Source organism: Rhamphochromis sp. 'chilingali' (genome assembly GCF_963969265.1).
Source record: "Rhamphochromis sp. 'chilingali' genome assembly, chromosome: 7".
Taxonomy (NCBI): domain Eukaryota; kingdom Metazoa; phylum Chordata; class Actinopteri; order Cichliformes; family Cichlidae; genus Rhamphochromis; species Rhamphochromis sp. 'chilingali'.
In genome coordinates this window covers 23,936,927-23,961,419 of record NC_137934.1, presented here as the reverse complement: position 1 = coordinate 23,961,419, position 24,493 = coordinate 23,936,927, and the positions used below count along the sequence as shown (strand labels likewise).

Genomic DNA, 24,493 nt, shown 5'->3' with positions numbered 1-24,493 from the left:
GCTCCTCTGTTGTCTTTATTTCTGCTTCACCTCCACAAACATCTAGCACCGCCCTCCTGACGGGCTGAGTGCTGAGAATAATTCCAGTTTAATAGTCCCGGGAGAAATCAAGCTGAGCGCCGTGTCAGTCTTTAAACCAGAACTGCTGCCAACATCAGGAGGTAAAACTGCATGAAGCATCTTCTCGCCCGACAAGCAACCCAAACTCTGCCTTTAACACGTGAACATGAGGTAACACTTTCATGCTCATTCTTAGTTTTAGAAAACTCTTGCACTCGCTTCATTTCAGTGCAGTGATTTATTGAAGTGTAGAAACAAAAATGTAAAATACAGAATATAAGGCAAAAACAGTTTTGATGTAAGTACCTTTATTCTTCAGTCTGAACTTTGTCATCTCTGCGTCTGCAGGCTTCACAGCTCTTCTTTGGATAATTCTGTTTTACATAGAAACACAGAACTATCAGGTGTGTTTTTACTGCACTGGCAGTGTGTTTGGGATCATTGTGATGTTGCTGCTGATCAGATGTGTGTATGTTCATAATTCATCAGTTTTAATAAAGCTCACCTGATGACCTGTACATACTGAAAATGATTTCGATCCATCTCTCCATCAGAAGTTTTCCTCTGATTTTCAGTCCAGTTGTGTCATTTTCATAAGTCCGCCTTTCCCTGACACTTTTTGTCTTTTGTTTGTTTTTGTCCTCCATTTGTCCAGTTTACTCAGCTTTTAAGGACAGTGCACATCATGTATTGTTTTCAGTTTGCTGGTGCAGAAATATTATGTCAAAGTGTTGTTTGCTATTTTAATCTAAACCAGTGTTTCCCAACATATAGGAACCACGGCACATATTTCACATTAACAAAAATGATAATAATCACACGGCACACCACCAAACAAATGTCACAAAATGCATATTGATAATTTTTCCCAGCGCACCAGCAGAATCGGATCGATTTCTCCCCACTATACCAATTTTGCTTTCTTGTGACCACTACTCATGCTATGGGCTTATCTGGGTTGGAATTTTCTCCAGGACCTTTTTTTCCCCAAAAAATATTTATCTATTGCTATTACGCCCTGTGTTGTCGCACTCACTATGTAATTTCTTTGTCGCCTGTTTTACTGGCAGTTTGCAACCCATTTAATTAGAGCAGGAAGTTGTACTGCCCTCTAGTGGAAGAGAATGTAGTTGTTCTGCCCATTACACCGGTCACTTAAGAATCAGGTGGAACCAGATAATCTTCCACTGCATTTCATTTGGCAAACAGTGATCTAAACAAATGAGTCGTCTATTTCGTGTAGACACGTGAGTGAAAGGTCAGCGTTGTGTTTTAACACAAACACACTCCTGTGAACACTGTCGAGTATAAGACCTGGAAAAGCCGCCAGTGTCCAAAGAACTTTGAAAGACCTTCAGGAAGAAAAATGTAAAGAAACAGGCAGTGGTTCAAGACTTCTGCACACTACAGTTCCAGTGGTGGATGTTAACATGGCCAGTTGAGGTTGGCGTGTGTACAGTAATCCCTGTGATCCAAGGCTTCTAAGACAGTTTTTTTTTTCTACTTTTGGAAGGAAAGTGTTTTTTTGTTATTTATTTTGGTGCCCTCATTACTACAGCCACACCTGGTCCTCGGCAGGCTTCCAAAAGCTGGTCAACCAGAAAAAACAGCTTTTGCAGAGGGTGTATTTAAAGGGGGAGGACCTAACACAGCATGTTTACACTGAAGGGCTTCACCACAGCTCAGTGTAACTGTAGTAAGTCCACCTTAATGACCTGTGACTGTGGGGCTGAATTCAGACGACTTGACATTGAGGTGTTTTTCTGCTAATGTGTATTTCAGTAAATAAATGCAGGAGAATGTACAGAGAGTCTGGAAACAAAGGAAGAGACAGAAACATGCACATTAAGTGTGTCTGTGTACAAAAGCTGTGATGGAAGCGTGAACACGTGAACAGAAAGTTTAACAAACTGCTTCCAAAAAGGCTGTAAAAGCGTTTTACAGTGCAAACCGTCACAGTCCGTCAAACGTCTCTCACTTAAAGCGCTTGTTAATCAGCGTGGATACATTCAGCTGGAGATCTATAAACTACATCAAAAACACTGACACAAAGAAAAAGGTGCAATACGACACGGAGGAAAACACTCTGAGCGACGATGGCTTCATCTGAGAGCAAACCAATACTGATGACATCTGATCAATAACACCAACAGCTGATCTGACTCCACCCTCAAACCTGAAAACACCAGGTGTTTGTAGTACAGCGTACATGCAAATCATTAAAACCTCAAAGTGTATTCTTGAAAAATTTTTTTCCAATATCTAAAACTAATTTTAATAATGTAAGATGATAACATTACATCATTTTATCACAAACTTTGGATCAGAGTTGGAGTTTTTTCTCAAGGTACGACTTACTTTAAAAACAGATTCATTTTTCTGTGAAATTTTAGAGTAAAATTGATTTCACTTTTAGGAGGTTACTGAGATTTTCTCCATTCAGGAGGTAAAAGCAGTTTTCTTTAATAAATGCCCTTAAAACTAAAATTTTTACTTACCTAGACTCAGTTCAATTTTAGCCCCCCTCCCCTCCTTACAGTGTTGAATTTGTTCCAGTTTTCTTAAAACATTTCTCAGCTGTAACTTTTTCCAACATCCAAAAAGATTAAGTTTTCACAGGAAACATAGAAAAAGGAGTCGCTGTGAGTCACACAGAGTGATTCTGATTCTGGTGTTCTGATGATGCAGGTGAGGAGCAGGTGACGCTTCGAAGCCTGGGCTGGTTGGTGTGTCTAAAACGTCTCACAGGTGAGTTTAAAGAAACAGGAAGTGAAAAGAGGAGATGTTACACAGTCAGTGTGTTTAAGGCTTCGGGAGCTCAGAGGGACAAAAACCGGGAGTCACTTTAACATCAACAGCCGGCTGCTTCAGTTTCTTTTGTTCCCTTAAAGTTTCGTCTGGAACTTCAGCAGTTTTTCAAGTCTCGTCCAGTTTCAGCCGCAGGTTTGAAAATAAATCTGTAAAAAGTAAAAGCTGGTTTTTATAAGCTGCTTTTTTTCTTTTACCTTTTTTCGCTTTAGTGAGTCGACGTGAAAAGTCGAAAAAGTGATTTCGTATAAAGACGAGGACACGAGGACGGGGTCAAATACTGAATCATGGTTCAACAAGTCCTACTGAAATGATCCCAAACTGAACATGTCATCAGAATTAAAGCTGTATCTGTATTCAAACTCGTTTTAATTTGAACTTTAAAGTAGACTCAAAGATTTTGGACTTAAAATTTTAATTTTAGTCAAGTATTTAAATACTGAAATAATTTTGTGTAACAATTCATGAACTGCAATTTTACAATAAGTTTTATTTTTTTAAACTGAATATTTTTAATGAGCTTAATGAGATAATGCAACAGAAAGAAAACTCATGGCACAAACTTGTGAAAAATCTTAAGTTCTAAAGTTCTTTTTAAAAAATTTCCTTCAGCGCTGACGATAAATGCTAGTATTAAAAACACTTGTCATAAAGTTACCATTAAATGTTATAGACGGGTTGCTTTCAATCATACGTACATACAGATAAAAGTTAAAACTATTTAGTGAATACTCTGGAGTGTTGGAATAAAATATGAGAATTTCTTCATCAGGATTACTCAACGTTAGCCTTTATGATGTTGCACCAGTTAAAATAATTCAAGATTTCTCTCAAAATGACTTTAATAGATTCTCGTTTTGTTAGTTGGAAATTTTCTGTAAATTCAGTTTTATTCATATAATCACAACAAAAGTCGCCTCCAAGTGTTTCACACTGGAAGGTAAGACAGAAGTACAAATTTGTGAAAAACGCAGATATAATAACTTACATTTATAGTTTCACATCTTAAACTTATAAAATTCATTATATACAAAGAAATTAAGAACGCACAAGATGAAGTTGGGTCTTCAGCATCAGAACTGTATTTATTTTCTGTATTTTTGGTTCATTAGAACACATTTACTCAGAAAATCCAACATGAAGCGAGTAGTGTTTAAATAAAGAGTTTTAGGTTTTAGTGTCTGAAGGACTCGTTTTACTGTTTGCTGATCTTAGTGAATGACTGAGGTCTGAGTCATTCTGAGAGAAATCTTAAGCTGAAAATGTAACTATTCTTTAGATGCATTTTCTTTCAGAAGGGAAAACTTTCAACATAATGAACAAAAATGATTATTTTTATAATACCTTTTCCTGTAAAATCTTTGATGTCTGATAATAAAATTCAACAACAAATATAAATAAATATGAAATATTTCATGTTTTCTCTACAAAAACAGGGGAAAAACTTGAATAAGTGTTGTGAAAATGTGGGTCATGTCTTAGTTGAAAAAAGTATCATTCTTAGAATTATTTTTAAAATTTTTGTCTTTAGTTATAATCCTGTAAAATAATTATGACAGAATCCTTAACTGACTGTGTCATGTGACACATATCACATGTCGTTTGGTTTAAACTGTGAACTCAGTTGTACAGGTTGGTGTTTTATTCTGAAGTGAAGCGACCACTTCCTGTATAAGTCAGGTGGATTTGACCCCGCCGTTTCCTCTCACACAATCACTGTGACCCAGAATTTCACCCGTGGTGGAGTTTAAACAAGAAGTCCACAGCGAGCCGAACAGGAAGTAGGAGGCGGTCTCTAAAAGCTCGACCTTTAGTCAAGGCGTCTGTGAGAAAAGCAGCAGGTATTTACAGACAAAAACATTCTTCGCTCTCATTTCCGGTCAGTTCACGCAGAGGTCATGTGATCCTGACTCCGGGCCCATTTCCGTGGAGATGGCCGCAGGAACCGAAAGAGTCGGAGGCACTTCTCGGATGGCTGGTTTGTTCGTCGTCCCTCTGACGCCGTTTCTGCGTCTCCGGTTGAAGCGGCTGTTTGGTTGCGGGTCTCGGTCAGAACACCGGGGGCGCTGCTGTTGTCTCGGTGGCCTGATGCAGGAGGCACTTCGTAGTGATGCTTTGAGTCCAGCTATGCTATGTCATCAGGATCGGCTTCTGCCTCACCTCCAGGATGTCTGAAACACACAGACACAATAAATAACAGAGCGCGCACAATCCATCAGTGATCATCAGCACACATCTGCTGTCACTGACAACACAAAACAATGTTAATGATCTCCTGCTGGGCAATGAAAGACAAACATGATCCTGCAGATTATCCAAAGGCAGGTTTTATCCTTTATGTAACCCTCAATAGAATCAATATTATGAATTAATGAGACCTAAAATAAATTTAAAATGTCATTCTTTACTTCCTGCAGTTCCCGCAGTGTCCCTGCAGAGGGTAGTAGGGCACTGTGGTGCTGTGTGAGACCTCTGACCTGTGGTGATGCGGTGCAGTGGCAGGGTGACGTAGGTCAGGTGTGAGTACAGCAGGAAATAATCCTCTGCCCGGTTCAGTTTGAGCCACGAGCCGACCAATGAGCGCCCGGTGCCCGACAGCGAGCGCGAGCGGAGGTTTGTGGTGGTGTGAAGATCTGAACACAAAAAAAAAAGAAAAAAAAAGAAAGAAATTGAAAAAAATGTTATTAATAAACCATTTTTGGTAATGCTCTTAAATGTTTTACAGAGTAAATTAAAGATTTTTGCCCACTGAGGGTTAAAATTCAGCTTTAAGTAAAACCAGAACATGTCATGGCGCCATTTTACACTTACTGTCATTAAATTCTCCAGCTGGGTTTCTTACAGAGGAGCAGGAAGTTTGCTTACTGGAGGTTCAAAGATGATCAGATATCATAGTGGCTCTGACCATAAACCATGCCAACATTTGATCGGGTAGCGTTTTTTTCCCCATAACCGACCAAGCAACATCCAGGAACCCAAAGTCTGAATTCCAGGACGAGTTTAGTTTACTGAGCCACAACCGCACAGGTTACATTTAATTAACTTTACTGATCTGTTTTGAGAACTCTGTTTTGTGACACATTCATGTTTCTGGATCTTTGATTACTTCAGGGGGAAAAGGAGATTTTGAACCTGCTGCTGAGAACTGCTGTATATTAGAAACGACTGTTTAATGATCTTTTATTAATGTTGTGTTATCACAAAGAGACTCACAGCTAACCTGATTAATAAACTGAATTAATTCAGGAAAACTTTACCCACACTTGTGGTGAGCGTCTCAGGAATGAGGCAGAAGTGCCAGTCTTTACCTTCATCTTCCTCCTCCCTGAAGAACTCCTCGCTGTCGTTGGCAGAGTGAGACTTCTTCATCTCAGCGATCCGGTTTCGAGGCATCTTGCGCCTCAGAGATGGCGAGAAGAAGGAGGGGCGGTTCTTCTCCGGGGTCGGAGGCGTGCTGAACGATGTCACCTGAGGAAGGACAGCAGGTTAGAGTCCACACAGGAAGTAAGATTTAATCACATGTCACCGAGACCTCGTTATACAGAAGTGAGACGGGGAGGCAGAAGAGATGTTTCACTGGCCGAAATCCTCAGTTGCATTTTATTCGTTTGCAATCCAACCTTAAATTCCCGATGTACTGTAAGTGTACGGCTGGTGACCAGAGCAGGGACACGAAATTCTCTAAAACCCAAACTGTTTGTCTTGTTGGGAAGTTTCACATTAATAAAGTGAGTCACATACAGAGATCGGAACCATCGATCGAAACATTTAAAAGCCCCAAAGGAGCAAATGTTTGGTTTTTTGTTTGTTTTTAAAAACAGGGGCACAAATAAACCCAAGAGGAGGGGCTCAAAGAAGGTTTCATAAAGGATGGCATCATCAGCAAAAAAGTATACTTTGTGTTCAGCTGTAAAGTCTTATTCAAGTAAAAAAATATATATATCAGAAGGCCTAATGTCGAACCCTGAGGGACATCTTACTCTGGAACAGCAGAGAAATTTGGCCTTTTCAGGAACAACATTGTGGATTATATATTTAATAAAACATCACAGGAGTCTAGGCTTTTCTGTCTGTGGTCCACAGGTGATCAGTGGTTTAATCTGCTGATTGTGCATCATTGTCCTGCTGGTGATGGTGGGATGATATGCAGCTTGTATTACAGAGACACAAGCCAACCTGAGCTAAAATTAATTAGCAATTAACTGTGTAAATATCCTAAAATTCACACCTGACCAGCACCAGATTCTTTGGTAATGAGGAGAAAGTTTAGCTGGAAATCAGCTGAAACGTTTTCTTCTACATCTCTGTGTGATGTCCTGATGTTCAGAGAGCTTCCTGTTGGAACGTCGGGCAGTTTGAAGTTTGTGGGGAAGAGCTGCTCCAATTAAGCAGAGTAAATTTATTCCTTCAGCTCTCCCATCGCTCCTGTCCTTGTTTCAGTAAACACCGTCACATCCTTTGGTTTTTTTGGTTCATGTGAATTTTTTTTTTTTTTTTTTAATTATTGTTCAGATCAATAATCAAAGAGTGGATTCATGCTGAGCTCTCCTTCCAGCAGACGTCTCTGTGAGAGACACATCCGGCTGTTAAATGATGCACAGTCAGTCCAGCTGCATGTATTATTGATCTCGACCTGATTTCGTCTGAGCAGAGCTTCGTGCCGTTCGCTCGACTCACTTCCTGAGTTTTGGGGTTTTCTGTTCTACTTCTCAAAGATCTCGGACACAGAAGTGAAACCACACCAGTGGTTGCCCGAGCCGAGCAGGTTTTCATCACAGCTCTGTGATGGAGATGAGCTTCAGGTGAAGACCTTCAGATTTCATTTAAGAGGTTAAACTGAAACATTCAATTAGCTGCTGAGGGATTACAGTCCTCTGTTGTAACTGGACAATTCAATCAAAACCCTTTTAATGCACAGATGTGGAGATATGTGGGCTGTTCATTCACTTTTCTTTTTAATGTAAGCAGGAACAAAGGCCTGGACATGATTACAAAAGTGTCCAAGGAACTCTGATAGCAGTAAAACAGACTGTTATAAAAGAGGATGGATTGATTTTATGCAGAATGATCCTTTTATCACAACATAAAGCTAAGCGTACCATATCCAGCTCTACTGTAAAGAGGTTTTATAGAGCAAGCACAGGCTTCAGTACAAGGTTCAAACTGTTTATCGGCCTCGGGAATGAAAGTGAGATCAGACTTCAGCAGCTCAAAAAGCAATTTAACTGTAACTCCACCTGCAGTGTTGTTCTGTGGTGGATGGTCACACGAGCCTCTCTGTGGTAACTCAGATTTCAACCTAATCACAACTGGTCTCATCCTCTGAAGAAAAACTTGGTTTGAGACATAAAGCAGTCCCCGTCCTCTCCACAGAGTATTACAGTAAAGTGCTTACGTTCAATCACATTTGAGGTCATGAACACAGCTGTTCAAAAACAAAACCTTCAAATCTGTTGTGGAGACATTCAGAGGAAAAAATGAAAAATCTCAAGACCGAATATTTAAACTGCATCTTCTCCCTCACCCTCTCGTGCATGGGTGACACCTGGTCCTCCTCGGTGCCGCAGGGGGAGGTGTTGCCAGTCGGCACCCTGCTGACGGCCATCTCGGCGTGACCTTTGCCCTGCGGCCCCTTCATCCTCACAAACTCCATGTTGTTGTACTTGTAGAAGCCGAAAGACATCCGCTGGGCCATCTTAGCAGCAACGCTCACCTGAAACACGACACGGACGTCAAACTGCTGACAGTTGATTGACCCATCACACCTGAGAGCTTCAGAGTCTGCAGGTGTTCTTAGCCCAAGTGTCAAGACTTCATAAATGTGAGCATGCTAAATGAGAACACATTCACACTCCTGTAGCATGTTTCTGCTAGTGTAGTGCAGGTGTTCATGTGTGCAGGTGTACGCTCTGGTCTCTAACCCGGTTGTCGTAGACCTTCTTGAGCGCCTCGTAGCGGATCGAGCCCTGGAAGATGACGCCCTGGAAGGTGTTGCTCTTGTCGCTCGCCACCAGCTCCACGCACACCATCTCGCCCTCACCCACCGTCATGTCACTGAACACCTGCACAAACAGAAGGTCACATGACTTCACCTGCAAATGTCCCGTGTCTTTCTGTGCGGCAGCAGAAACATCGACTCGTGACTGTGGTCAGCAGCGTTTCCCTTGCCTTGGAGGATCATCGGTTTCTGTCCCAGCACGAACTCTGCTGCTTGTGGCGGTAAAAACGCTGCACTTGTGCACAAGCTCGTTTTTAAAATGGGCCGAGAGCTTTTAGTCACGCTTCATCAACTAATCTGCGCAGTCACCGCCCTCACTCCTCCCCCACCTCCCCTCCTCAGTGTGATAGCACTGTGAGCTCAGAGACGTTTCACCACAGAAGCTCTGCACGAGCTGAAAACATCCTTTTACCTCCTCAAAGTTGTCGATCATGAAGAAGATGTTGGGGTAGCTCATCTTGGACTCCTCCCCTTTGCTGTCCATGGCATGTTTACTCGGAGATGCGAACACTTCCTGTGAGCACAGGAGGGGAAATAAAATGAGACAAATCACGGGTGGGATGAGAGAAGGTTGGTGGCTTCATCAGCTCGAGCTGCTGCAGAGCGCCTACCTGACATTTCTTCTTGTGGATGTGGATATCTCCTGCGTCTGAGCGCGTGCAGACGGCGCACGTCACCACATAGTCCAGCTGGAAGAGGGTGCAGGAGTCAGGTTAGTGAGGACAACAAAAAACAGTTTAAAAGATTATTTTTTTAAACTTTACTGCTCTGCACCTTCTGAAGGATGAGGTTCAGGTAGACGCTCTCCTCCCAGTCGATGTCGGGGTCACCAAGACCCGGAAGCTTCTTGGAGTCCCTCCTGTAGACCTCCACCTCCACCTGAAACACAGCACAAAGCCTCCATCAGCACCACGTCTGAACACACTTACCATCAGACTCAGCTCATTCAACCTTACTTCCTCCCAGATTCCCTCTCCTACTTCCTCTTTTTCCCCATCCATCCCGCCTATACACATACTTCCTTCCTTCCTCCACCGTTTCCTTGCCCACTTGGTGAATTTCTCTGGTCTTGAGGGAAATACAAGTTTTCCACAAGCCAGCCTTCATATCACTCAGAAACCATTTAGAGCGTAGGAGCGGTCGTCATGGTTTCCCTGTGAAGCGCTTGTGTGTGTGTGTGTGTGGTTTTTATGTGGCCTCAGATCCTCCTGCTTTGACGAACTGAAACTGAAAAAGTGACGCTGATTCAGCAAAAACACAAAGCTCATTTCAGGTCAAATGACTCTAGTTTTCCATTGTGTGTGTGTGTGTGTGTGTGTGTGTGTGTGTGTGTGTGTGTGTGTGTGTGTTGCAGGAGATTATGATCCTGATTTCACAGCAATGCAAACTTCATGAACATTTTCTGACCTGAACGATGAAGCAAACACGTCACAGCAGCGTGACCCGCTTTACGGCAGCTGCCATTTTGATTTCACATCTTAAACCAGGTGCAGCTTCTTCAGTTTGATGTCATGAACCATTTCTGGTCCAGATGTTCAGTCTGACATCACGCAAACTCCAAGGGTTAAAGCGATTGAAGCTCCAGGCGTCCATCAGAGAACATGAAACCAATGAAGAAGAACCAAAACCCACAAATCCTCCAAAGGTCAAATCACACGTCACACACACTGATGCCAGCTGAAAGATCACCTGTAATGCACTTTTTGAATGATCAGAAGCAGAGGAGCTGGTGTCTGCTGCAGGTTGTTCACACTCGCACTGATGCTCACAGCTGGTTAAACTTACAAATGCTGGAAAAAAGTTCCTGAGCTTAAATAAGTTTTCCCTGGAAACATTACAAATGTGAAGGAGAAAGGTTCCCAGAGCTGTTTCTGCTCTGGGACAGGAAGCAGTGACCTGGACACAGCAGGGGGATGAAGGACGAACAGAGCCTGAGCTTATAAAATATAATTATGACGACCAGAGATGAAGAGCAGGACGAGGCTGAGATTTAGGGCATCATGAGAAATCTGCAGGTTTAAACGTTTGATCACAAAGACAAAAACTAAAATGATAATAAGTTAACCTCAGATTAATTTCAGTTACTGAGACTAATGCTTCTGTCTCATCAGCTGGTTCCATCGTTTTTCTGATCTGCTCTGTTTCAGGTTCTGTTCCTGTGACTGAAGCTGCATTCTTCAGAGGACAGAGTGATGGGAAGCTGATGGCTGCTGTCGCTGCCGATCATCTCGCCGGCTGTTATGGCGTCTGCTGTCTGTATCGTCTGATCTGCTGTTAGTCTGACTGACAGCCACGGACGCTGCAGTAAAAATGAACCACACTGTCCACCTGCGGGCGAAGCCGCTCTGCTGCAGACTCAGATAAATCTAATCATCAGATCTGTCAAAGGCCAGAGCCACGGAGGAAAGTGTGAGCACCTCAGAGAGCAGGAAGTCCTCTAGGGTCTTTTCAGGGTTGATTGTGGGAAAGATGTAACCACTCTGGGTCGGTGCTTTGGATAACCGAGCCAACGTCTCAGTGGTTAAAGTTTAGTTCTCTGATTTTCCTTTTTTCTGTCACATATTCTGCTCCTGTGGTGGACAAACTATCATAACCACATCCAAAATTTGCAATATGTCATTTAATGGGCCAAAAACTCACAGGTCAGGTGCACCGAAGGTAAAAATACAAAAAACTACAAATAAATAAAGGAGATGCCGGAAAGGGTCTGAAAAACTCTGCATTTTCACAGTAAAAGTAGTAGGAAAGCTCAGGGCAAGGGAGCGATGGTGGGTCAAAGTCCCCCTCTGAATGATCCTCACATGAACACCAACGTTACACAACCACTGCAGCTCACAGGGAGCCTGAACATGGTTTATTTTAATGCTGCTCCACATCCAGACCAGCAAGCCATCTATTACTCACCAACAGAGACACAAATGCAGCCTCACATCCATCATGTCTCACCGCCTCATTCACGTTTCTCTGAAACCTTTTATTTTGGAATCCTGGCCCTCAGGCTCTGCTGGTGCTCTGCAAATGTCTGAAACGTGAGCGATGATGACTCTTTACATCAAGTGTCATGTCACCTTCTTGCCCTCGCTGTTGTCGGCGCTGACGTAGGAGAGCTTCCGGCGGACGTAGAACAGCATGTCGTCCTGTCGCGGCGCCCACTTCTCCATAAAGTACGTGGAAAACATCCAGGTCCAGAAAACGATGCGGTCATCTTTAAAACAGCCTGCAGAGACAAGAAACACAAGGTCAAAACAACAAGTCAGCACGAGAATTCAGTTTAAAGCAGCTTCATGCAGATTTTTAAACAGTCTGTGGAACGATTTCTGAGTAAATGACTGGGATGGATTAGACATGACTGTCTGAGCATGCTCGCTGGCGCACACCACATAATCGTCCCGACGTCATTAATGACCAAATTTTACTCAATTAACTCCATGTTTTATTCAATGTTACTGAAACTATCGCGACTCATGAGGAGGGTGTTTACGTGTTTTCCCATCAACGTTTATGGGACCAGAAGCCTTTAGGCAATCGTTGCCCCTGGTGCAGAATGCAGATTTAAGACCTAGAAGCTACGTCTATCCTTTACTTTTCTTGTTGCTTTGTTGTACACATGTATGGAATGGGCATCTTCCTGTTCTTTCCTTTCACAGTAAAAGTACTTGACATATGTGTGACTGCCCAACAAAAACCACTTTGACAGGATTCACGTTCCTTACTGTTGTGGGTGTTCCTGACTGTTAAGAGCTGCAGTGTGTAGTCAAGTACTGTACATACACCATTTTTCTCCACTTACGGTCCGAGTCCGGCAGTTAGAAAAAAGCCGACAGTTTATTTCATGCACATATTGCTCTCTCATGATATTTGCATAGCATTATCTAACTGGCTAACAGCTGTCACCAACTGTGACATGACAGATGTTTCAAACGTTGAATAACTAAATAAATGAATACATTTTGGTGCTGTGTGACATCACAGCGTTTAAAACGAAGGAAAGGCGAGACTAGAGAAGCCTGAAACACGTCCAGTGATTCCTACCTTACACTTACAGAGTGATCGGCTGCTCGAGGAAAAAATATTTGTTCTTCAACTGCTAACGAAATCTGGCCTCAGTTCAAGCTTCTTTATAAATTTTGGCCTTTCAGAGGAACAAAAACAGAAAAAGGGAAGAAACTATTCGGCAACAAGAGTTCCTTCAGCAAAAATACATGCATGAGCATTTATTTACTCATATCGAGGAACATAACAGACAGCCGTGACAGTTCAGTCATTTTTAATCCAACATCAGCACCGATCTTACTGATCTATGGACAGAATCCAGCAGCTGCTGATGTCAAGCAGCACACAAGTGGTATTTAGGACAGCAGTGCTCCTCAGAGGTTTAAACCAACCTGCAGCCACGGGAAACAATCAGATGATTAATTAACCAAACATCCAGGTTCAAGGTCTGCACTTCAATAAAAGCTTTAACTACAACTGTGACATCACGAAATCTGAAACTGTTCCACAAAAATTAAATATTAAAATAACCTTTTTCATTCAGACGGGCTTCAAAAACCCGAGCACTGACACTAAACCTGGACTTAAACGTTTCAAAAGGCCTTTCCCTGTGAATATGGTGTCAGTGAGTGTTTAATGTCTGAAAGCAGCTCAGAGGAAGTGTGCTTTGTTCACACTCTGTCTCTAAAATCTATTATTCCATTATTCAGCTCCAGCTTTTGTTCAGATCCACAGTTATTTCTTCCTTATGACCAATAAAATCAGCTCATGCATTATTCACAGGCTGCTGGATTACTAGACACGCTTTTATTTTGAAGGATCAAACAGGGCCGAGTGTGAGAGGATACAGACACCAATCGATTTCATACTGACGCTCTGTGTTTCACTCGGTATCGACCCCCTGTCCTCCGTCACCCCGGGTTCTTTGCTACCTTTTTACAGGCCGGAGGCACCTGCCTTGTTGCTTAGCAACAGTTGTCAGGCAGTTGCCAGAGAATGACTCTGCATTGAATTAAATTTCCTGCGAGAGCTTCTCTTGCAGATAAACCTGGAGAGCAGCAGGAGAAGGTCAGCGGGTCAGACGGCTGAACCGGAGCCAATTAAGATTCACGCTCATTAGAGTTTTTGCTAATTTTGATTTAATTAAAGAAAACTGGTGAACTTTGATTCCTCACACAGTTTAACATGTTTTAAATTAAACACATCGATGCTGAGCTGTGTGTGTGTGTGTGTGTGTGTGTGTGTGTGTGTGTGTGTGTGTGTTCCTGTCTGTGATTGGCTCTTGTTGAGTTGGACTCTTTGTGGACCACAAAGCCACTGTGACACCACGCCACATTTAGAAGCCTCGGCGTTTGTATTTTAGCTGCTAACGTTTTGTGTTTTGGTGTCAGAAGTTATTTCTGACACCAGAAGCGCAGAAAAGAAGATGAGACGCCATCTAGGGAGGATCAGAAAGACAAACTCAACAACATTGTTATCCCCTATGTTGCCGGTTTATCAGAAAAACTCAAGAGTCTTCTTCAAGCATCACATCCCAGTGTACTTCAGACCCAGCTACACACTCAGACAAAAACTGACTCATCCCAAAGACAAAACTCCTAAACACAAACTTAGCAACGTAGAGCATGCTGTACAGTGTAGCAAGGAACGCCCAGACCTCTACATTGGAGAGACCAAACAGCCACTTCACAAATACATGACACAACATAGAAGAGCCAACTCGACGAGACAAGGCACGGCTGTCCATCTGCATCTAAAGGACAAAGGTCACTCTTTCGAGGATGCCAATGTTCACATCTTGGACAGAGTACAGATAGTTTGAAAGATGAGTGAAAGAAGCCATCTATGTACATTGTGAACGACAATCTTTGAACAGAGGCGGTGGCTTACGACACCAACTGTCTGCCATCTATAATCCAGTTTTGAGATCCTTGAGGCTCCAACAGCACAAACATGATCCAGAGGGCCAGTTCAGTGATTCCAATTAGCTGAGGTGGAGCCTAGCAGACAGCTAGCAGCTCCAGCCATCTGTGTCACCATCCACCCAGTCAGTTAAAGAGGCCACGCCCCTAATCATGCAAACTTTAAGCCCTAATACAAGTTATATTTGTTTCTGACTCCTGATATTACAGTCTCAGATAAACAATTACAATCTTCCTCTTTTCTAATAAATAACACTGTCATCTGCAAATAGTGACAGTTTTCTTACTATTCCTCTCTTTTACTTCCTCTTTATTCCTTGGCAAAAGTTGTTGTGAAGCTGGAACTTCTCTCTAGAAACCAAAACAGTTTGTGCATCAGGGTGTAAACATCTTTATTTCTGCTGTAAAAGTTTTAACACGGCTGTCCGCAGTTATTTTTTAGCCTGTTTAATGTTTAATTACCTTCTGCTATAAATATATCTATATTGTCTATTTTACCTCCCATCTGTTTAAAAAGTCCCCCTCTCTAAAGATCAGATCAGACTTTAAGATTTTATTCTGTTTCTAGATTTTATAAGTAGCCTTTTATTTTCTTTTGCTGTATATCCAATTAAAATTAAAATCAAATTCTAAATATTCTAAGATCAGTACAAAGTTAAAGGAGACAGCATGACGAGGAGTAACCAACCCACATGATGTGGGTATAAAGCCCTTCCATGATGGTGTATTGGCGTTTCATTAAATTTCACAGATATTAAATGAATTAGTTTAACTCTATGTCGGTCCAGGAGGATAAACTTCGTTTGCTTTGATTTGTTCAGGCTTTAATTTAATTTGAGATGAAGATGAAACCAGAGTAATTGTACAAACACTTCTTATGGGTTTAATTAAGAGTGACTGAGAGGACGAGTCTGAATAAACCTGCAAATAATGGAAATAAATGAATACTTATCACTGGTTCTGGTAGGTAAATACAATTTTTTCTTTTTTTTTCTTTTAAATGGTACTTCTCATAAATAAACATCTCATAAAGAACTGACATGGCGATCGTGGCTCAAGAGTTGGGAGTTCGCCTTGTTATCGGAAGGTTGCCAGTTCGAGCCCCGGCTTGGACAGTCTCGGTCGTTGTGTCCTTGGGCAAGACACTTCACCCGTTGCCTGCTGGTGGTAGTCAGAGGGCCCGGTGGCGCCAGTGTCCGGCAGCCTCGCCTCTGTCAGTGTGCCCCAGGGTGGCTGTGGCTACAATGTAGCTTACCATCACCAGTGTGTGAATGGGTGGATGACTGGATATGTAAAGCGCTTTGGGGTGCTTAGGGACTAGTAAAGCACTATATAAATACAGACCATTACTGCAGAAGTAATTAAGCTTCTCTGATGACAAGCACCCCAAGATGGGTGTTTGTGGTCTTGTTGTCTAGCCTCTCCGAATTACTCATGTTTAACTCTGCGCTCCTATAAAAGGACTAAGACTTCCTCTGTGGTGTTAGTACCCGATGTCAGCAGTCATTATTCAGAGTTTACAGCTGAAACTCAAGTGTGTGAATTAATGTTTAGGCTGCTGCTTAAAGCTGTTCACATCTCACACAAGTCAACACCTCCAAGCTAAGGCAGCAGCCAAGCAGAGCCGCTGGCTGTAGAAAGGAAGTGACCTCTGGCCTTCATCCAGTCACGCTTGGCATGAGGGATGTTTTCCCCAGACGGGGGGTGAGTCAGTGAACACGACCTGCTGGCAACCCAAGCAGAAGAAGCTCCAAAGAGCAACAGGAAGCACTGAACCAGCCAAAAGAAATCCTTAACTCAGGCTCCAATATCAGGTAACTACAGTCAGAGTAATGACTCAGTAACTTTAAACCACGCCTCACAGCCAGCATAGTTTATTAAACCTCAGCATCTCATACTTGACCATCAGTCCTTTAATTTCTGGTACTTTAAAACGGCAGCTCTGCAGGAAGGACAAACCACATTCTTCCAGGGTTTTGATGACGGTGCAGCGTCAACTGTTGCCACACCTTGTGTTGTTGGCTGTTGTTTTAATCACATGTGAACACCAAACAGCCCAGATTTTGCATTTAAGATCCACCTATCATGCCAGAGGTGTAGCTGTTTACCAATATCCTTAAATATCCTCGGAGTATTTGCTGTGAAACTCTGGAGCCCAGACGACTGTGTTTGGGATAACTCTAGAAATCCGAAAGGTTCCTAAAACAAAACAAAACAAAAAAATCATCTGAGAGAGCAAACCCTGAACCACTGAAAACCTGAACAGAGACCAATAAAGGCTCCATACAACCTTGTAGTGACTCCAACAATACCTAAACCACAGGTGTCAAACTCCAGGCCTCGAGGGCCGGTGTCCTGCATGTTTTAGACGTGTCCTTGATCCAACACAGCTGATTTAAATGGCTAAATTATCACCTCAACATGTCTTGAAGTTCTCCAGAAGCCTGGTAATGAACTAATAATTTGATTCAGGTGTGTTGAAACGGGGCGATATCTAAAACCTGCGGGACACCAGCCCTCGAGGCCTGGAGTTCGACACCCCTGACCTAAACTATACCAAAGGCCTCCTACAAGAGAACTTGAACCACATATAGACCTAAAGGAAGCACCTACATTTTCTCTAGAACTCCTAAAACTACCTATTGAATCACATTTATAATTAGAGCCAAAGGATTCTTCAAACCTCCCTAATGGCAACTCAAACCTTCTTTCTTGCTGCTGGAACCAACAAAAGTTTGACTACAATTGTCTTGAAATCTTACTAAAACCTCCTAAAGGAACTAACCACGGCAGGTTCAGGATATACGAGATCAGCCTAGTTATGGTCAGATGCAGAAGACTGAACCAATGGTTCAGATCAGGAATGATAATGACCACTAAATGTTTTAGAAGACCAATGCTGCGACACCACATAACATGCCACTAAAAGACTAGCATGTTTCAGTTTCTCCTGATGACAACGTAAACCACCTAATGGATGTTAAGGACCTCTATTACCACTCCAACCACCCAAAGAATGGCCAAACTTACCCAGAGAGCCCCCAGCTCTCTTTAAATCCCACTAAAAAGTTGTTTTTTTCCTTTGGTGTGATAATTGTTTGTCCAAAAAAGGTTTCTCCTGTAAATGAGATATTGTGTCTCAATGGGAATACCTGTATAAATCAAGGTTAAATTAAAAAAAAAATATACACACACACACACACACACACACACACACACACACACACACACACACACACACACACACACACACACACACACACACACACACACACACACACACACACATGAAAGAAAACCAGCGCTGCCTTACATCATCCTGACTGAAAACCAGCATGTTCAAACTTTTTGGGGTCTTCAACAACTTCTCATGACATATGTCGATGACCCTGCTGAGTCCCATATGAACCACTTCTGCTGACATGATCATGAAAATCACTAGCTACCACGCATGTCATACTAAGCAGTCCGCATAATCGATTAGATCAAGTCTTTCATGAAAAGATTTTATGACAGAAACTGTGACCATGTCTGAGTGTGACATAACCCCACTTGCAGATCCCTGAAATCACAGCTTCACACTGCAACGAAGGTGAAGATGATGACGTCATGAACCAGAGAACAGTAAAAAACAAAATCATCTCGTGAAGGCTCACTGTAATGTATGAATTACATTCAAGAAAATGTATTCTGATTTGAGTCGAGGATGAGTCAGCCTTGATGTGCTGAACAGTGTCATTTAGTTTAAACTCACCCAGGTATCTTGTTGTATCTTGTTATAATGTCACCTGGGCTTCAGAGTGTTGTTTAAAGGTGTTAAAGGCTCACAGCTGACTGAAGCAGAGTACAGTTCTGCAGGAGCCTCTGGGACGTTGATAAAAGTCCAGCTCTATTTATAGCTGCATATGCCATTTTAAAAATACATCAACTGTGTTATGAAGCCCGGCGCACTATCACTCATCATCTGAGGAAAGTGAGCTGAATCACCCCAAATCTCTCTGCAGCAGTGGGTAGAAATATCATGAGCCGTGGTAGGCCTGCTGCATTTTTCATGACAGTTATATAATCCTGTGTGATGTGCTTTCGAAGCTCCAGTGACCTGGATGAAAGGATGAACAAAGTGCACGCACCAGCGCCGAATGAACCAGCGAGACTCTCTGCAACGCCTGAGCCACTGAGGCCAAACGTCTGAAAGTGCTTCGTAATTAAGCTCCAATGTACTTAAAGAAAAATGCAAATACTCACACCTACAACCTTTGACTGGCCAGCGCTCATTCTGCTCTGATACAATCTGCATGTCACAGATGTTGTACGGCAGCTGAGAGAGCGTTGGCGTACCATCCAGCTGAGCATCAGTATGACGACCACAAAGCTGACTTTGACGTGATGAAGCCAACACAGCTAAGCTTAGCTTCCTCTCCAACATTGGAGGCAAACCCAAAGCTGGGTGGAAATATTTGGAATATTAAATTAAAAGGTTACACAGACTGTGCTTTAAATATAATCAACATGTTCTTTCTGAGCGCACTGAGGGTCACTAAAGTCACAGTGGTAAGGAACATTTCCAGTGTCACACTTGTGTTTGCAGACACACTGAGTGAAACTCTTTCACACCAGCTACACGAGACCGCAGCAATCTTCTACTGACCAAAGCAGCCACAGGGAGGTTTGTTTTGCTGTCACCCTCGCTGAAACCAGCCAGTGACCTCAAGCAACCACTCACCAACGATCTGGGAAATACAGTTTTAAAGCAAGGCTCGGGAATAAATACAGGATTATTTTAAACTGTGAATCATGCAAAGCTACTCTGAAAATGATCCAAACAGGTCTGATTTTACTTTTTGTTAAACAAATTACAAAAACCTTTGTCTAGAAGTTCAAATTTTACAGCCTTACATAAATTAAAGCTAAAAACCAATCGGCTAAATAAACGCAGCACTGAGATGTTTCCATTCGCTTATTAAAGGAAATCGACGGTAACAACTGGTCCTGTACATTAAACCTTTACAGTCTGGCTCCAACAGTCCACTCCACAGACAGACTGTACACAGCTTGGAGCTGCTGTGACGTCCTGCGGTCACACACATATGTGCACGTAGACACAAACTGGAGCACTTCAACCACCTCTGCACGGACTCGGACTGCGGCCTCATTAAATATTTAGCAGGATTTGTAATAATTTGTCAGCAGAGAGCGAGTCACGGTCAGATCGGCGGTAACTCTGCACCACAGTTCCTGAAGAGCAGATCTCAGACGATCGATGGACGCTCTCACCGTTAGCGTCAGCGTGAAAGCTGCGCTGATGTCAGAGTATTTACAGCAGGAGGTAATTAAAGCTAAATCATTCATGTTCATCTCTCTGCCTCGCCTGGCTGCCGCTTCACTGCCTCAGCGAGTATTTATAGTTCAGACCGTGAATTCTCAAATAAGAGCTCGTATTCAAATTATACGAGCCGCCACCAACCGATAAAAAGCACCGAGGCGGTCTAATCGCCCTCCATGTTTTTCTATTTTCTATCAAACTTTCAGCAGCTGTGTTTATTCAGGTGTGGCTGCAGAATAATAGTCACACCCAGAGTTCTGAGCTGCTCATTAACCCAGCAGAGGTGCTGCCGGAGCTGACATCATGCCACTTGTCACCACACACAGACCTCACCTGTGTGGACTGCCCAGGTGGAGCTTTGCCCCAAGAGCTACGCTAGCTGCAATGGATTTATGCTCTTATTTTGAAAGTTCAGCCGCTATACTCAGCTCGCCTTTCCCCTTCCTCTCCCGTGTTTTCATTCAGCTGACTCTCCAGAGAGCCTCTCCGCCCACGGTCTGATAGTGATGGCTCAGCGGCGAGCTGGAGGACGTTTCCCCAACATGGAGGAGGGAGGCAGCTGGTTATCATTTCCTGTGAAGAGCTTGGTAAGTGAAATATCTGAAGCATGTTCAGCTCATGGTTTATCATAAAAGCTAAAATAAAATAAATTCTTACTGTGTAAACGAGCAAAAACAGAACTGTAAGAACATCCCTTAGGCTTTTAATGTGAAAAACCTCAGTTTCCTTATTGAGTCAGCTGTCGTGATTGTCAGCTGTGTGTGAGCTTATATACTCACCATGCTTTTAGCGACATCACCATGTTTTTGCGTCTGAGAGACTGATCCGAGTTATTCTGTGATCAGAGCAAAGACCTGAGTCACTGTCGGATCAGACCTGAGTCACCACCAGCCGCCTGCAGAGGAGCATCCAAGGACACGACAGAGTCTGCATGAAGAAACAGGAGCACCTCCAGCCCCACTGTACAGTCTTTACCGTTAAATATTGCCCTGTGTGACACCACAGGGGTGCGTGTGTGTGATACTGCAGGTGTCACACACACGCTGTGACGTATCCACAGACTCCTCTTCTCTACGATATTTAAGTTATCGATCGATTAGTCTGGAAACCTGCTCTTATTCAGAAAAAATAGATCTGTGTCACTGTAAACTAATCCAGAGTCTATTAAAAATTAGCTCAGTTTAAATAATTGTGTTTGTGGCCTTAAATATAAAACTAACACAGACTGACTTTCTCTCCTTGAGTTCAGCTAATAAACGGTCCACTGTATTATAAAACCATGAATAATGAAGTTGAAGCCACAGCCTTGAGGAACACGTAGAGTCAAACTGCATCAACTGGTTTCATTATTATTTAAGTTGAGGATGTTTCATGTGATCAACGCTCGAAGACCCAATGTTTAGTTTGCGATACTGTGCAGAAGTCTTGAGCCAAAACTCATTATATTTTGCTTTTAAGGAGTCAAGAGTTTCTGTGAATTTTTAAAGTGCTCTTAAACAGCAGTACAAGTTCTTCTTTGGACACTGGCTGCTTTTTCACTTCTTTTCAGTCCAGTCCTCGTACCAGAGCATTTCCATAGGATCGTGTTTGTTAATCCTCTGAACTCTGACCTGTGAATCATTCAAACATGAAAAGGCTCCAAATTCAAGGATGAACCAGTGCTGCAACTGCACATGATGGCCACCTGAGCAACAAATCATTTAATCATGTCTTTTATTACCAGATGATCCCTGAAACACTTCATTTCTTTAGTTCTGTTAAAGAAATGAGAATGTGCCAAAGATAAAACAGGTTAACATCGATACGATTTTTGTACTAACAAGGTGATTTTCAAAGAGCTGAAGACCTAGATTATCTCAGCATGGTGTGTCCTAAAAAAAAAATATAGAAAAATAATTTTATTTATTTATTTATTTTAAAAGAAGGAAAAATGGACAAGTGAAGGACAAAAGAAGAAGAGTGAGGCCTAAAAACCATCTACAGCAGATGATCAGAATCTGAAAAGACCCAAGACCAGGCTCATCTCTGTAATGACAGGAGGAAATAATGTGGTCAGACCACAGATCAGCTTTCAAGCTCATCAGATTTGTACAAACTCTGATTTCTATTTAGTTTAATACAGTGGAAAAGAAAGAAAGAAATGAGGCCTGGCTCGAGACTGTATGATGACACGAAGCAGAGGTAGCACTGCAGTGTCTAACATTTGCTCTGCTCCTGGTGATGACAGTGAAGTTGCTGTGATGAAGTCATGTGCTGTGAACAGAGCTTCATTGATTTATCCATCAGAACAAATGAGCAGCAGAAACAGGCGGAGCGGCGCTCCGACGATGTTGGCGGCAAACGCAGGCCGGAGCAAAGATCAACTTTCATTTTTATTTTCAACGAGGCTCGTGACGAGGACCGGGCGACAAGGCAGTCACGAGGACTCGACACAGTCCTTGCAAAAAAGAGAAACATAGAGATGGAGGATCCACGGCAGCTGAGGTCATTACAGGAGACATTCAGGTCCTCCTCAGAAAACAGATTTCTGACCTTTGTGGAGCTCAGAGTTTAGAAAATTAACCATAAATGTCATTACATTAATTCAGTTATTTTTATTGATCAAAGCTGCCTTCAGATCATTATTTTATAATCACTCCAATATTTTGGGGCTTTTATTCTGCTGTAAAGTTGGACATTTGTTCACTGCTGGAGCCTCTGGTGGACACTAGAGGACCTGCAATTTCTTATTTAACATTGACAGTTATTTACTGTATTTTTAAAACTCCACTGTGCGCTGTGGCTCTAAGCCCGAACCCTGTTTGAACAGCATGTGCATTTTTAGACTTTTTTGGTTAACTAAAAAACCTTTTCGCACCTGTCTTTAGTTTTTAGTTTAAAGAAATGTCCACCAATGCTTAAACATGGAAACATCTGCTGGGTTAGAAAGCGAGGAGAGCACTGTGTTTGGGTCTTCACGGGGTCCCAACACCAGAGTACAGCCCCGGGGGCCTTCAGCAGATAGATCCGGCCCTGCTCCAAAGTAAACCAGACCCACAGATAAATGAGAGCCAGCCTGAAACACGTCAGAGGGCTCATCCCTGCTCACGGGAGTTCAGGTGCTGCCTGTGTGGATACGAAGAAGCCCGCAGACACTCACCGATGCCGCTGATCTCCTGTCGGCTGTTCAGGCGGCTCCTCTCGTCCGCGATGGCCTTCAGCATCTGCTGCAGGGATCCGTCCAGCTCCCCGTTCTCCTCCTCCGCGGGCCCGACAGCCTTACACAAACCGGGGAAGGACGCCATCTCCGAGCTGGGATCATGACAGTCCGAGCTAACAGCTTCCGACGGCCCCGGCTCACGGCTATCGGACGAGAATAAGCCCCCGGCTCTCCTCCTGATTTACCCCGGAACGACTGTCTCTTCGCGGCGCAAAGGAGCCGCCGGAGGTCAGGACCGGCGAGCTTTGCTAAGGTGCCCGAAAAAAGCACAGACAGGTCGGACTGCTGAGGGAGACTCCGGTCCTCCTGTTGTTCAGATCAGCTGGAAACACCCCTCACACTTCCTGTAACAACACGAGGCTCTTAAAGGGACAGGGCACCGCGACGGCGGGCACGCGCAGGTCGAGCGTGAGAGCGCTGAGGTGTAACAGAAAAATACGTACCGAAGAATTCAGTGATCCTGCAGGACCTGTCCGCCTGAACAAAAATACCCAAACTTTAGACGAATAAACAATAATAAAATAAAACAAACTGTTTAACAAAAGCTTAAATAAACAATAGAAAAAGTGGACAAATTTAAAACAAAACAAAATGTAAAACAAAAATAAACATGAATCAGAATCAGAGACTTTGTTAATCCGAGAGGGAAATTGAGCTGTCATAGCAGAAACTATACAACAAACATCAAGCACTTCAATAAAATTAGTGTAGAAAAATAGATATTGATGGATAAATATTAAGATAAATAGATAGATATAGAGGTATAAAGATAAAGATAAATATAGAAAATAAATGAATACAAAAGGATGTATTCATTCATATGTCGTGGTATACAAAAGTGACAGGGTGCATTGAGGTGTTATTAAATTTGTTCCAAATGACCGACAAATGTAAAAGAAAAAGTTAAAATATAAAACACAAGCTTTTAAAAATATTAAATCAGATTCAAGAAAAAAAATTTTCAATAAAGAAAACAAGAAATATTTAAGATACAAAGTTAAATTAAAATATATATTTTTGAAAAATTATAAAACGAAGTTTATAAAGTATAAATTTTGATAAGAACTAAAAACTATTAGATGAATTTTAAATTGCAACAGAAAATTCCAGTTATGACATTAAGGAAACGGTTCAAGATAATTTTCTTATTAAACTGGGAGCTGAAAATGAAATATATGAGAAATAAAATA

At 42.5% G+C, this 24,493-nt stretch overlaps 1 protein-coding gene across 1 annotated transcript; it reads right to left on the bottom strand.

The window, feature by feature from the left end:
• Nucleotides 1-1,816: 1,816 nt before the first annotated feature.
• kiaa0930 lies at nt 1,817-23,707 on the bottom strand. Its single transcript, XM_080886483.1, has 10 exons — nt 23,244-23,707; nt 11,935-12,083; nt 9,641-9,745; nt 9,478-9,555; nt 9,279-9,380; nt 8,790-8,930; nt 8,393-8,581; nt 6,177-6,336; nt 5,346-5,501; nt 1,817-5,039 (listed from the first exon to the last, which is right to left on the bottom strand). The coding sequence occupies exons 1-10, from the start codon at nt 23,386-23,388 to the stop codon at nt 4,999-5,001; spliced, it is 1,266 nt and encodes a 421-aa protein (XP_080742609.1). The 5' UTR covers nt 23,389-23,707; the 3' UTR covers nt 1,817-4,998.
• Between the last annotated feature and the right edge of the window lie 786 nt (nt 23,708-24,493).

Bases quoted from the DNA above. Each gene is read 5' to 3' on its own strand.
- kiaa0930 (XM_080886483.1), bottom strand. From the start codon at position 23,388: ATGGCGTCCTTCCCCGGTTTGTGTAAGGCTGTCGGGCCCGCGGAGGAG. The intron at 9,556-9,640 runs GTGCAGAGCAGT...ACCCTCTTCCAG, and splicing joins TGAACCTCATCCTTCAGAAG to CTGGACTATGTGGTGACGTG. The intron at 5,502-6,176 runs GTAAAGACTGGC...TTTTGTGTTCAG, and splicing joins CAGGGAGGAGGAAGATGAAG to ATCTTCACACCACCACAAAC.